The following is a 15,369-nucleotide window of genomic DNA, read 5'->3' as shown; positions in this document are numbered from 1 at the left end:
GTTTTTAGGCAATCAAATCGATTTTTTCCTTTGATTCGCCATGAATTCGATTTGTTTTGGGCCTTCTTTCCTCTCCCCGCTCAGCTTGGCATTGGCAATTTGGCTTGACACATTCGCGCCGCGATGTCATAAACTGGCACAAACTGTGCGACTGGAGACAGATAGAGGAAACATCCAAGCCCAGTTCACAGCCCCCTTACCTTGGTGCTTGTGTTGCATGTCGCATGTGGCATAGAGATAGCCTCGTGTGCCCATTTCCAAGTTTACCATGTCGGGGTCAAATAGTTTGCCGACTTTCGTGCGCAAACCAATTGGAATTGTGCCTATAAATATGCATACAACTGCGATTCGTATCGCTTGTTCTTGGCTTTTTATTTTACTACCCTATAATCGTAGCGCTGAGCGCAGAGACTGACCCATTTTGCCAGGCACTTTAACAGGCAGCCTAAAGATACAGCGTCGCTTTATAGAGGATAACTGTCAGTCGAGCAGTCTCTGGCATAACATGTTTTCTTCACTTCATATCTAGATGTTTGAATATTTCTTTTGACATTTCATGTCGACGCTCATTTATAGCAAAAGCCAGACATTGACATGATTTCTCAGCGACTTGTTTTGCATTTCGTCTAATTGCCATGTTAATTGTGCGCAATTACAGACACCCTGTATAGCCCGCAACAGGGTTCTGCAGCTGAGCATTGCATGACGCGACTTTGCAGCACTTTGGTTTTTCCATTTTTGGTAGTTAACATTTCATGGAAAAACCTTTTAATTGACTCTTTAAATATTATTAATGAATGACTGAAAACAACGAAGTATAAGAGAGTGCAAAAGAGATAGCGAGAGGGTCTGCCAGGCCAAATCTCAAGCTCTCGTGAGTCGACAATAAATTTTTGGCTAATTAGCAAAAACGACGCTTGAGACAAATTAAAAACCCCACAAAAAAAAGAAAAAGAAAAACAATTTAGTGGGGAGTTGGACGCGTGCAACAGCAGCCAGTAATTTGTCATGTACGCGCAATTAATCAAAAGTTGAATGACATGACAGGCTTCGACTTTTGATTAAAGTATTTTTCTCCCTTTTCTTTACTTTAGTTAAGTTTTCTTTTGTGTTTTAATTGTTATTAAAGACATTTTGCGATTGTACTACGCGAAATTAGTCATCATTAAAAGGAGCAGCAGAGTCTGTTGCATATTTGTGGGCGTCACAGCGTGCGGCTGTCAGACTTGATGGATGGATGGCTGTTTGGACAACGCGTGTACTGAGATAATTGACCTCTAAAAATACTTGGCCCACACACACACACACACACAATTATAAACGCACACACACACACACACACACACACACACACACACACACACACACAAGTGCACGCAGCCAAAAAGCCGAAATCCATTCAGCGGGCATCCTGCGCCGCAAAGTAGGCTAAAAACGTGGCACACACCGCGACAACTTATACGCCAACGACGGCAATAATGATGATGCTGCTGCTGATGATGATAATGATGATGGTCCAATAACCTTTTGCACGGCTCGGTCTTGGGCTCTCGGCACAGCTTGAATGCCATTGACACTGGGCGCTTAGAGGCAGCGTCTGATTCGGGTGGTTTGCCGGTCGACACCGTAACAGATACTTATTTGCCACGAGTAGCAGAAGGAGGAGGAGAAGGAGGAGCAGGCAGCAGCCAGCAGTTAGCAGGCAGCAGGCGGGCTGCGCATAAGAAGTCATTGCTCGAGAGGCTCACGCATTTATTGTTGCCCCATTCCCTTGGACAGCTTCTGCTGCTACTCTCCCCCTCCACACTACCTTTCCCCATCCATCCTTTGGCCACGTTTTGTTTTTGTTTTGCTTTACGTTGCGTTTATAATGCCAGTTGTTGTTGTTGTCATTGTCGTGGGGATTTTATGGCTTTGAAGCAGGCGAGAGTTGCGTTGGCGTCGTCTGCGTTTTTGGCAGCCAAAGTCGGTTTGTATTCGTGTGCGTGCGAATGCCCCGTTTCAAGGATATTTTGTGCTTTGGACTTGTTTGGCTGCCTTTTGGCATTTTACTGTGTCGTTGGCACGCATCGCATCGCAGCGCAAAAAGTTAAATGTTTAATAATAAAAAAAAAAACCAAATAGGAATTGCAGTACCCAGATAGGTACGATAGACATTAGCCGGAGCAATGGCTACCAATTGGAAAGGATTGCACTGTCTGCCAATGGAAAGTACACTTTCGTTAAAGCTTTGCTAACTAAAGCTGGCACTAACTAATTAATTAGCATTTTAGTATTTATGTTGTCGAAAGTCCGTTTCAAATATTTAACTGCTGCTTGGAAGGTAAGTAAAGCCTATGACTCGCATGTTTAAAATCAAAAACCGCAGCTACATGAAATTTAATTTTATCTTTTAAAAAATAGTCTTCAGTAAGAGACAGGTTCTTTTTTATGGCTTCTTCGCTTATCTGGTTAACACTAATTACCGCTTAGCAGAAAGTTCGCGCTGTTTTTCGGCTGCTGGAAAAGTGTGCGTTAAAAATGGTCGTAAATTTCATCACAGCTTGAAATGCACCCACACTTCACCCTACCCTCGCTGTCCATGTTTATCTGTGGTGCGCTGTTCTACCAATCGGTGCGTTGACTGTGCCAATGTCCTAGCTATTGGCCTAGAGACTGGGCCACGCCTGCCATGGAGCACAGTTCGCAGTTCGCCGCGCCGCAAGTTGAATAAACTCAATAAGCTGCTTTTAACAATATTTGTGTCTATATGCCTGTGTCTGTGTGTATGTGTGTGTGCCTGTGTCTGTGCGTGTTGTGCGTTGTTTGATATATGTAGTTAGGTATGTAAAATTGTCAAATGCGTCTAGACTTTGAAGGTCATTGTGGCTAACGGCTTAGGTCATTCGACTGCGCATAAACTGGCGCACAATGAGTTGTTAGTCCGCTGCCGTCCTCCGCTATAAGGAAATTCCTTTGGTTCTGATTTAATTACATACCATGCGTCATTTGCGATGGTAATTGACATATTAGTGCCGTTTGATAATGATTTCTCTGTTCGGTTCAAGCAACTGGCACTCGTGCGACACTTGTCTCAAAAACGTGACTAAGAAGCGACTTGTAAATAATCTTTGGACAGCGAACCCGAACCCGAACCCGAACCCGAACCCATGCTCGGCCCGATTCGATACGATACCTTTCAACAATGTTAATTTTATTGCAGTTTTTGCCTAAGCATTTCAGTTGTTTTTTATTTATTTTTTCGATATGCGAGTCAATGAAACTTGCCAGCGATTGCTCATAGATCGGCAGGGGCCTGGGACTGGGCATTGGAAGTGGATCTGTATATTACCCCGCAGGGTTGGTTGAGCGCGTTGTATGACGAACATTGATCGCAGTCGTTGTTGTCGCTGTTTTTTGACTTCAATTTAATTTGTAGCGGCTTTCGCTCGCCACTCTCAGCACTTTCTCTCTCTCTCTCTCCCTCTCGCTATCTCTCTCTCTCTCTCTCGCGCTGCTGTTTGAATTCATTTCCTTAGCTGTCGGTGCATTGACTTTTGACAACAGCAACAACAAGAGCAGCAACCACAACGATAACAACTCGTTTTCAGTTGCATTGCCAGACTGTGTTTATAATTTAATTAAACTAAATTTAATTAGCATGTTAACGCAGTTAACTATAATGCAATCTGCACCGCCGCCAAGTTCATTGAACTCGGAAATTAATGTAATTCGCTTTGTCTGGCAAATATTATGAGCAATAGTCTGGTGGTTCCGGGACGCTGCAAGTTTTAGGTGCTTGTCTTATCAGTCAGCACGAGCCTCTATCTCAAGGCCGGGCACGTTGCAGTTCCAAATATCAATCTATAATCTGTCTGTATGTGTGTGTATATGTGTGTGTTTATAAACTTAACTGACAAGTCGCAGTCGCATTCACACGACCTTGATGACAATGAACTCACTTACACTCTTAAGCATATAGTATATAGCTCGTGAATATAGCTCCATACATATATGTATATATATATATATATATATAGATATATACATGTTCATATATATTTTCACATATAAAATCGTTTCGCTTTTGGAAGGTGCCAGTAGTCCGGGCACTGAATAAAAACATCTATTTTATGGCGTATCGCGCTGATAAGATTTGCATCATAAAGTAAGAAAAAACAAACAAGACACTGCGACCAAAGTATAAAGAAACTGTTTACGGTTTACTGTTTACCAACTGTTCAAGTTAACTGTTGCTGCCAATAAGTCTGGGTGTGCACCCATTTTAGGGTTCCATATTGCCCCAATATTTTGTTAGGTTGAAGCATTTTCGGGGGCTTGTTGTTTCGACTAATGAGCTGTATTTGATGGCCCTCTGACGCATTTGTTTACAAAGAGGAATACAAATTTTAATCATTGCGCAGCTATCTAAAAATAAAGTTGTTTCACACACATATACGGTATGTATACTACTTATATTTTAATGCCGAACATTAAAGCGCAATATTGAAAGAGAGTGTCAATATCTGATAAGCATGCAATGCACTCGACTCGTTATGCCCTGATTAGGGTTCTTTTCTATTTGCAAGTTGTTGCAGCTTTCACATGTACATGACTCACAGGCGCAACAGCTTTTGTCTGTAATAGAATGTTTAAGTGGAGCTTTTGAAAGCTTACCAATACAAGCGCAACGTTATCTTAGTGTGCCATAAGCACGTTGCCGGTTTTTGTGAAATACATTAGGGGAAATAGTTTGTGTATTAGGGCCGTGTTTTCCTGATCTAAATAAACTGTGGAAATGCGACTTTAAAAATAAAGTGGTCTCGAGCAGTGTATGGATAAATTGACTGCACATTGCTTTATGTCATGCCATTAAAATTTGAAAAGCCGTATCGAGCGATGTCGGTTAATAACAGCCTACAAATTGTGGCAGATGACAACAACAGCGTACAGTTGGAGCGGCATCGGGAGGGCGGTTGCGGCTCGAAATGATTGCAGCAATGGGGAATATAAATATCATGTAGGCGACTCGTCGCACTGGCACCTGGCTCCTATTACATGCACACGGCATTATTACAAAGCCAGCAACAGCAACAATTGCAAATAAAAGCTAATATTAAAGCGGCAATTTTCTATGGCATCGAAAACCAGCAACCGAACAACCCAACCAACAACCGACCCGAGTCGAGCCGAGCCACCCATCAGCGCCTTTGGTTTTTGCGTGCCATATGCGAGTTCGAAAGGATTTCCGGTTTATGCTGTTGCTTGCCAACAGCCTACCCTGTCTCTGGCCCTGCTTCTGCCCATGCCCCATTCCCCGTGCCCCTGCCCATGATCGGGTCTTGTACTTCTTTAACCTTTTGTAATTGTTTTGTTAGGGAAATTTCAAAGCGCATAGCAAATGCCACGTCTTTCAAGCTAATGGTAGACTCAATATATATTATTTATAGGCCTTCGTTGTGGACATTTCTTTTTGCTTGAATTCAACTTGACTAACTTTTTGCCTCCATCGATTGTAAAATGCAATTACATTGGGCCCCTACTGTGATACCTTATTGTACTGGTACTGGGCATCGCTCTATTGTGTTTCAAAAGAGAATATTTTTATTAAAATTTCATTATGAAATGTCACCTGGGCTTTATTCAATTTTTATATTTCATATTTCATATTTACTTGCAAGGGGACAGACACACAGAGAGCTAAAGGAGCTATAGGGCGCCTTCATAATTAGCAGAGCCAGTGCATCAAAGCGCACCTGAAACAACAAAAGAAAAACAAGCAGGGGTCCGTTGCCCAACTGTTGTTGCCTGAAATCTATCCACTTCACTCCAAAACTCGAACATATGCGCTGAAAACGTGTGCCCGGCCAGCAAACAGGATACTACACAGCACACAGAGCACAGTAAATGCACGCGGCTGGTTGCGGGAGGCGTTTAGGGTGGGTGGGAGGACGTAGCATGCCAGGCTCATGTCGAGCAACGCTTTAAAAGAGATGGGGCACAGCCCGTGCTTTTCACGTATGCAATTCAGTAAAAGCCAAAAAAAGGGAAAAGAAGAAGACAAGAAAGATATGACCGTCTACTGCACGCCGAACACCAAATACTCTTACGTTACGTTATTAGGCTAAAACCATATTTAAAACGGATTTGCAGATCTGTTCGGGGAATTCAGGAGGCTCGGAATTGTTGAGGTATATGTTTGGAGCACTTTTTGAATTTGATTTTGTTTCGACCAATGTTTCGGAATTTATGTGATCTGGATCTTTTGATGCTGATCAAGAATACATTGTATAAACACATTCGGTGACAAAATTGGAGTAAACCCTGCAAGGGCATGAAATATGCCCTTGCCTCAACGCTGGTGTGGCACACAGGTTTTCGGTTTTCGTTGTTGTTAGGCTGTTGCAGGCAGTCGTACGTGGTTGGCTGGCAGAGGTGGAGAGGTAGGTGCGCGTCCCTCCACCCCCTTGAGGCATCAACTCCTTGCTGCTGCTCCAGCACCAGCTTTTGCTTCCATTTGCAATGCTTCTGCTGGTCGCCGTGGCTTTGTTTTCGAATTGAGCTTAGTTTTGCCTCTTGCTTAAGCCTTTTTGCAACGTTTACGTTTCGTGTTGTTCCTGGCAATGTTTGTGCCGGTTGTTGTTGCTTTTGTCGATGCCGTTGTTGTTGTTGTAGTTGTTGTTGTGGTAGGCCTGGCTGTTGTTGTTGCTTATCCTGTGTGTCGTTGAACTCGCAACCGGTGCAAAGGAATATAAGCAATACCTGCACCTATGCGCTGCCATTGCATGTCGCCCCACAACACACACAGAGAGACTAAGAGAGAGAAAGAGGGAGGGAGAGAGAGAGAGAGAGAGAGAGAGAGAGAGAGAGAGAGAGAGAGAGAGAGAGGTGGAAGTGGCAGTTCTCTATGCACTTGACTTTGCCAACTGCGGGAGACGGGTTACAACGGGGCGGCTGGGCAGGACACAGCTATGACAACTTTTGCGACAACACGCCAGCAGAAGCCTGAAAAGGCGCCGGCCCCAAGCTTAAGCATAAAAGCCGAATAAGCACAAAACACAAAACGGCCAAGCGAACGGGGGCTTAAGAATTGTAAACAAGCTAAAACAAACTACAGTTCAGTCGAGGCGCCATGGCAACCCTTTTGCCGCACGTTGGCAACACTGTGTGCAGTAGGGTGGACATTTTATGCATAAAAACTCTATTGAAATTTACTTTGCATCCATGTTTGGGGCCCTGCCCAGGCATGCACTGGGAGCTACTGGCATTTTTGGCAGCCAATGCCATAAACTGTGAGCATGTGTAAATATTTTAACAGACATAAGGATATGAACTATGCGGGCGTTTGGGTGTAGCGGAGCGGAGGGAGGCGTTGCGGGGCATTGCATTCACAATATACAATATGCGCCATGAAATTCATTTGACTGCATAAATTAAACGATAAAAAATGCAATTGCCAATTGGATGGCCAAGAAAAAACAATGTTTTGAAATGCAATTCCGATTCATATATCAGACAGTTTTTGGCCTATGATGCTGTAAATTTATGGCATTGGCTGGTTCAATAAATAGTAAACGAAAAATAATATAAATATGAAATAAATGGAAATTCAACCTGAAAACAATTCGTATTTTGGCAGGTGAATGAAGTCTTGAATTTTCAGTTGCCCCAAGCAAACTAAGAATTCAATCAAATTTCATTTAGCCTCTCTCACACACACACACACACGCACACAACAGCTTGCAGCATTGTAACCGCTGGGGAATTCGTGCTTTAATGTATACATCACGATAAAGTTGAGTCAGGGAACGGCCTTCCAGAGTAGAATATTTCATAATTTCATAGTATGGATCGCAGCAGCCGTATCTTTTTACGGTATGGCCCGCGGTCTAAAGCTCCAGTCATGCATATATGTGTGTGCACGTGAGTGTGTGTTGCGGGCTTGTGTGTGTGCCTTGGTCAGTTACCAGCTAAGCTAGAGAAGCAGCTGCCTTGGGGCTGTGGTCCTCATTTGCCGACATGTAAAATGATGCGTAAACAATATTCTGACGCATCATTAAAACGCCTGAACAAGGCGCATCGATCAGCTTCACGTTCAGTGGGGAATCAGCTCGAAGCATGCATGTGTGTGTCAGCATGTGTGAGTGTGTGCGAGTGTGTGTGCTGTGTCGTGTTCTTTTTTGCGCAGAACGAACATGATTATGATGACGCATCGCGATGCATGAAAGGCAGCCCAGTTCCCAGTTGAAGCTTCAGGCCTGACACTGCCCTGCCTCAACAACAGCAACAACAACAACAACAGCAGCAGCAACAACAACAGCAGCGGCAACAACTAATTCAATTTTGCTCGCTTGGACACGGACCGGGACCGGGTTAGCATCTGAGTTCGTCATGTCCACCTTCACGCGCTGCAAACAGAGTTCAACTGCCTCCAGTACGCAGAGATGCCACGCGCTCGCCCTCTCGCTCACTCTTTATCGCCCCGTCTCTCTCTCACTCTCTCGCTGTAAGCTGTAGGCTACGCCGCCTGCTCTATGGGGCATGCATGCTGTCTAAATGTATCGCTTGATCGTTGCTTGCCCCTTTGTTGTTGCTGTTATTGCTGCAGCATGCTCACTGCTTGTTTATGCTGATCCCTGTAATGAGATATAATGCCGGCCGGCCGGCCAGCCGGTCGGGCCGAAGACAACCAAAATAACAACAGCAACAACGACAACAGCCGCAGCACCAGCAAGTCGCAGTCCACAGCAGCTTCTTTACGTTACCGGCACCTGACCTGGCATAGACTGGGAGCTTTGTACTCTAGAGGGACTATGGATCTGCCGCAACACAAACAGAGTTGCGCATAAATTGCAACGAGGGTTGCTCAATCACTTGCACCAAATGAATGCAAGAGTTTTATATATGAAATACTTGAATGTAAATTCAATTAAAAGCAAAAAAATCTTGAGAAATGTGTTATTTGTATAACAAAATAAAAAGATTTTACAAAATATTATTCAATGATGTTTTCTGAACCTTTTGAGACACCCACATACATGCATAAATGTTTGCATGTACGTGTGTGCATATACTTATTAGTGGGCCATTGTGTGTGATCAACAACAAACATCATTATCAGCATTTGGGCCACATCATTATCATGGTGCATTCGTGATTGTTGTCGCATCACAAGAGCGCTGTTGTTGCAACAGCAACAACAACAGCAACAGCAGCAGCAACAACATTGATAAGTCGTGCGGCGACAGCAGAAACACAGCCTCTGACTAACTATTGCTTGGCAATGCAGCTCACGTATGACTGAGAGAGCGAGAGAGATAAAGGGAGAAAAAGAGAGAGAGCGGAAGAAAGGGAGAGAGAGACAGGCGCAGCACTGACCTGGACAAGTGGCCCAAGTGGCGAAGCGGATCCTCAGCACTGAATCAGCAAACATTATGCATACAGCTGATTCTGATTGAAACTGTGTGCCCATGTGTGTGTGTGTGTATGTGTGTGCGTTTGCGTGTGCGTGTATGGATTGCGTGGGGGGCAAGCAGGGGTCGATGCGCTGAACTCCATGCGTGGATATTAATGACCGGCCTCGACCCCAAGCGAACGGCAGCGTCAACGAACGTGCCCAAGTAATAAAGAAATCTTCAATCTTGGCGGGGGCGCACGCTCATGCGGATGCAGGGTTTTGGGTGGGGGCGTGTAGGGGCGGCCTGTCAGGGAGCTGTTTCTCGGAATGAAGCAAAAAAAGCCAGAACAAGAAATTGGCAAGCGCGTTCAAGAGGCGCATAAATTACAGTGCTGCTTGGCCCCCGTCTGGGGCTCGGCTCTTGTTTTTTATATGTTGTTTGCTTTTTTTTTTGCTGTTGCTGTTTTTGTTGTTGTTTGGCAGGAAATGCATTGCCACCGCAGCGTCGCATCGTTGACATTGCAAAGCTCGCAAAACTGAAGACGTTGCCGCCCCAAAACGCATGCCACACCCATTAGCAGCAGCAGCCTTCGCGCCGTTGCAGTCATTTGTGCAAATTTTTGCTTAATTTTTTAATTGCCGCCAAGGCAATTTTCCCTTTTTGTATTGTTGCTGTCGCTGTCGCTGCCGCTGTTGCTGTTGCTGTTGCTGTCTGCCATCGAAGTTGGTAATTAAAAATGCGTAATGCGGCTTTGTTCTTGTTAAACATTAAGTGGCTGTTGCTGTTGTTGTTGTAGCCGCTACTAATGTGATGGCTGCCTGCTGCTTTGATCGTGCCAGCAACAGCTGGCGGCAGCCTAGAGTAAAGTCCTGGTTTCCTGTCTAAGGCCAAAGCCAAGTCTGGCAATTTCCTGGCCTTTTCTTCTCTGACTATAACTAAAACTTACCCATCTACGGCTTATACGTACTGTAATGTATTGAATGCCTTTTAAAAACTCACCTGAAATATAAGAAGATAAAAGAAATGTTAGATAAATATATTTTTTAAATAATTTCAATAATAAAGTGTGTTATTTGCTAGTTTTAGTTAAGATTCTCTGAAAGTTGCTTCGTAAAAAATACAAAAGAAAATCTGCACTATAGACAATTGTTGTTATTGTTGTTGTTGCGATTGAAAGGTAGAATTTGCGCAGAGCCAAACCAAACCAAACCAAAACCAGATGATAATAATGACGCTGTTCAGGTTCTGGCAAGCGGCATCCTAAACTGAACCTAGCCCAACATTGTTTTTGTTTTACCCGTGCCCATCCTCGATGTTGTCGTGGTCGCCGCGTTGTTGCTGCCGCCGCCGCTGCTGCTGCTGCTGCTGCTGCTGCTGCTGCTGCTGCTGCTGCTGCTGCTGCTGTTGTTTTTCGGTTTTTGTATCTGCGCCTCAGAATCATGTCGCGGAGCCAGTGAGCAACATGTTTGTGCGGCAGCAGCAGCAACAACAACAATAGCGGCAACAACAACTTGCAGCGGCAACGACGACGACGACGGCAATTGCCAAGCCTCTTGCCAGCTGCTTTTTGTGCCACTTCCACACACACACTCCCATCCACACGTACACAGACACACAACACACAACAAGCGATGTTGTTGTTGATAATTCCAGCAATATTATTGTGGCTAGTGCTGCCGCTGCTGCTGCTGCCACTTGCCGTGGACTTGCTCATCAACTGGATTTACTAGCACATGCGAGCGCCGACTGCAAGTCCAAAGTCGCTGCTTGTTGCATTTAGTCATCCTCCTTCTGCCTCGCCACTATCATCATCTTCATTATCATCCGCATCATCATCATCATCATCGTCATCATCATTATCATTTGCCGTTCACTGTACCCTGTTTGCTGCCCATTTGCTCTGCGTTCCACTTCAACACCCGGCACATTGCCTTTCCCACAGTTGCTGCTGCTGCTGCAGTTGCTCTTGTGCTTAGAGTGCAGCAGAGTTCGTTCCACTCGGGTTTTTTATTTACGTTTTTCTTTTTTTGTATTTTTTACTCTGCGCTGGCTCGTTCGCTTTGTTTTGATTTCATGCATTTTGTTTTGCTATTCATATTTCTTCTGGATTTTGTATTTTGCTCGCTATTCCCGAAGCTCTCGACGCGGATTGGCACTGGCTGATAATTGCAGCAAGGCGAGAAACTGGAAGTGCGCGCATGACGTCACTGAGGGCATTCACTTTATGTTTACGCCTTTGCTGTAGCTGTTGCTGTTGCAGTTGCAGTTGCAGTTGCAGTTGCTGCAACATGTTGGTGACAGTTGCTGCCGAATGGGCAATCAATTATTATCATGTACCGACTTTGGTCTCATTTACAATTGGTCCCGCTTTAAGCTGCCAAACGAATGCTTCGAGCTCTATGATACTGCTGCTGCTGCTGCTGCTGCTGCTGGTCCATTGTCCAGTTTTATGAGACACGAAATTTAAATTTACACATCGATAGCAGCGTCGCAGAGCGCCCATTGTCACGATAAATCAATTGCACTCTTGGCCTGCACTTCAACCGGCAGCGACTTTCAGCCAACTCGTTTGTGATCCACGGTAGCTCCACAGTTGGGTACATGCGATTTCAAGCCAACGCTGTTGCTGCCGTGCGGCCTCCTTCAAGACGTCGTCAACCGGCTCACAGTAGCAACATGCGGCTGACACTGACACTTACGTATGTTAATGTTGACAAAAGAGTCAAGACAACACAAAATAGCAGCCATAACAAAGACGGACATGAATAAAGTCAGTTACTGTGCCCAGCAATAGTTGCTCACTTTTTGTGGCCATAATTGGTGAAAGACTATTTTAAATCAAGCTGGCGAAAATCTAAACTGTTCTGGCTTAATTTTGGAATAATTAGTATAAATGTTTCGATACATACTTTTAATTGTTGGACTGGGCTTTTTAAAGTTTACATATGGTTGAAAGCATTTTAATATTGCTTTTCTGCCAAAATGTTATTTGAACCTCAACTGAATGTTTTATGGCTTTTGTGGCAATTCCAGAAATTATCATATTTTAATCATAGATTGAAAAATACCAATAAAATTTATTTACACACAATTTTACTCCAAGCAAATATAGAAACACCATATAATATTAATATTTGCTAAAAATATTCTCATCCATCACTTGAAATATAATCTTTTTTTTTTTTTGGAATTTTTATTTAAATAAAATATTTTGCTTTACGCAATATTCTTTTGAGATTCATTTGAAATATGAACACAATTTAAATATTTTTCTATCATTTATTTAAATACCATAGGCAAACACATTTATTTTAAAACTAAGCGTATGTTTTATGTGTTCAAATTCATTCGTGTTTGTATCAAATGAAGTGGTTTTGGTTTGCTTATGCCTTGTGCAACCCCCTCGTACTACCCACTCCGTAAACAAAATAGTAGACAATTATTTAGCTTCTGTTAACAATTTGGAAACATGTTCATTGCTTGACCTTTTTTTGCAACGCTCAATTTATGAGCTCAACACATGAGCATACAACATGCAAAGCGCCATGTCAAGAACAACAAAAGCAACAGCAGCAACACTTATGGCCTGCTGAACACCCCGCCCCCGCATACCATTGAGCTGGCGTGTCAGCAATGCAATTATTGTGATTTTTGTTGGCTAGAGCTTGCATCTATGGCATGGCTAGGGCAAATAAAAGCCGCCACAGCTCACATTTTCATTTGGAGTCAACGTCGAGGCTTCAACTGGATCATTAGGCGCGCCCTGGAGCCATTAATTTCTGCAGCCCGAAAAGTGTTTGCCAATAGACGAGAGACAAGAGACAGAGACAAAGAGAGAAAGAGAGAGAGACAGAGAGAGAGAGAGAGAGAGAGCGCAAAGAAAAACAGAAACTAAACGCAGCATTTAAGATAAATTTGCGACGATAGCATAGACCAGACCAGACCAGGCCAGGCATGGCCTGGCCAGACAGACAGAGCCATGTTGTGGCATGGAGCATGGGAGTTGGATATATAAAAGGGCATGGACAGCGGCAGCAAATGGCAATCAAGTTCAATGCACAGCAACAAGTCAGCGGAATAGGAACCTGGCCAAAGGATGGCAGAGCGCTCTGCACTCGAGTCGAGCCGAGCCAAGCCGAGCAACTTATTGGCCATTTCATTTTGTGGTTAAAACTTTGTCTTACCGTTCAATCTGCTGGTAAAAGGCACAGACAAACATGAAGAGAAACTGAGTAACTGGCTGGTACCAACAAATACACTGTGCAACAGAAACGGCAACAGTTGCATGTAATTTATAAGATATACTCAGTTAGTTCTCAAATAAGTTTGAGCTTTATTTAATAAGCTGCTCAGCTCGTAGCTGAAGTTCAATGCTCCATATGCTTAGTGGAACAGATTGAGTTGACCGTAGGATGCACACATCGGCTGCAAGGGCCGCTGCTACTGGGCAGTAAATCAGAAAAATCAACACATAAAAACTAAACAATCGCCTCATTAATTACAATTAGAAGTGTTTATTGCTGAAGCGCAACCATAAAGCCGCGTCCAGCCAATGAGGCTTGCGTCATCATCAAAGAAGAGACTTTAGTTAACGATCACAGCGAGCCACATTTTCGCCTCATCGTGTGGCAAAAACAACAACAACAACAACAACAAAAAGAGAAGATAGTAAAAAACGCAGAGACTGCAGACCCACTTGATGGGTTTGACAGCGGACCCATAGTCTCCCCAGCCTGCAGCGCGGTCGGAGCTGCCACTCGGGGGCATTACTGTAGGATTCATCAATCAACAGCTGTCACTGCAGCAGCCAGCAGCCGGCAGGCGGCAGGCGGCAGGCCGTCAGGCGAGCAACGACCGGTTCTGCTCGGTGCAATCGGTCCACTCGGTCAGCTAGGTCCAGTCGGTCCACGGGTCCACTCTAAATCAGTCCCGCTGTCCCTTTATGCGTCTGTCACTAGCCGCGGCGCATGCGCAACGTTTTGGCCAGTGCCAATTGCATACGGCGAGCAGCTGCTGCAACGGGGGCACCCTGCAGCTCAGCTTCCTGTTGGCTCGTAACTCTCGGTTGTACCCACTGTTTGTTTGCCTTTGGTCGGCTCTTGACTTCGTCAGGCTGTCTGTTCGTTTGTTGGTTTGTTTGTTGCATTTCTTGGCATTTCTTTCACTGGCTGTGCTCGCTATTTTTTTAGATCCCCCTCATTTGGCTCGAAAATTGCTACTCACTGAGCTGTCGCAGCCGTCTATTTATGCAAATGCCAGCGATAATTGTGCCACGAATATTGCATAATCATGACACATAACAACAAATGATACACTGATTCCAACAGCAGCACATTCGAATTCAACATCAATGTCACGGCTCGTTAGAATTGACTGGCGAAATGCCATATTGAATCGCTGTCACAATGTGCAAATCAACGAGGCGGCAGCAGCCAGCGAATAGCTGTTATTAACCAGTTGGGAATTGCAATATATATTTTTACTTTTATAAAACTACATTGAAAGCCTAAAGCAGAAAGCCTGGCAAGCTTTCAGCTGAATTGCTGCCGCTAAAGGTTTAGGGGTTGGGCCCTGGAACTGCCCACATTTCCAGCCCATTTAGCTTTTGCCAGTGGGCGCTGCCACGCCCACCGTTGTGGCTATTTCCATCAGCTCGGCACAGCACCTCTAAGTAGTTCATTTTTTATGTCCATTTTTAAGCACCTGCTTTGAGCCAAAAAAAAAAAAAAAAGGGAAGACAAAATCAAAAATGTCATTTTTCTATGGAAATGGCTACGGCTTTGGGTCTCAGTTTGTGCTTGCTGCAGGGTAAACTGTCTCTATAGAAATAAGTATAGTTTGTTGAGAGCCAACAACGAACGGATAAAATGTCAGCGGAGCGCCCTTGTCAGTGCGCGCGTTTGACATCCCTTTTCACTTTGTTGGCACACACTCGCACACCCTACTCTTTATGGAATCGCTTTGGTTGTTGGCGCTCTTGGCACTCTTGGAT

General features: G+C 44.3%; 1 protein-coding gene across 3 annotated transcripts in view; it reads right to left on the bottom strand.

Moving 5' to 3' along the window:
* Glut4EF (Glucose transporter 4 enhancer factor) overlaps window positions 1-15,369 on the bottom strand; it is a 149,893-nt gene that overhangs the window by 18,402 nt on the left and 116,122 nt on the right. Inside the window, exon 5 of one of the 3 annotated variants that reach the window (XM_015171548.3) lies at window positions 1,317-10,376. The exons of the other annotated variants lie outside the window; for them this stretch is intronic. Coding sequence (XP_015027034.1) covers window positions 10,365-10,376 — 12 coding nt within the window. The 3' untranslated portion in view covers window positions 1,317-10,364. Of the gene's footprint in view, window positions 1-1,316; window positions 10,377-15,369 lie in introns of those variants that run through there. 3 annotated transcript variants of the gene reach the window in all.

Source organism: Drosophila virilis, chromosome 2, assembly GCF_030788295.1.
Source record: "Drosophila virilis strain 15010-1051.87 chromosome 2, Dvir_AGI_RSII-ME, whole genome shotgun sequence".
Taxonomy (NCBI): domain Eukaryota; kingdom Metazoa; phylum Arthropoda; class Insecta; order Diptera; family Drosophilidae; genus Drosophila; species Drosophila virilis.
The sequence above is the reverse complement of the archived record's forward strand: the minus strand, read 5'-3'. Positions and strand labels throughout refer to the sequence as shown.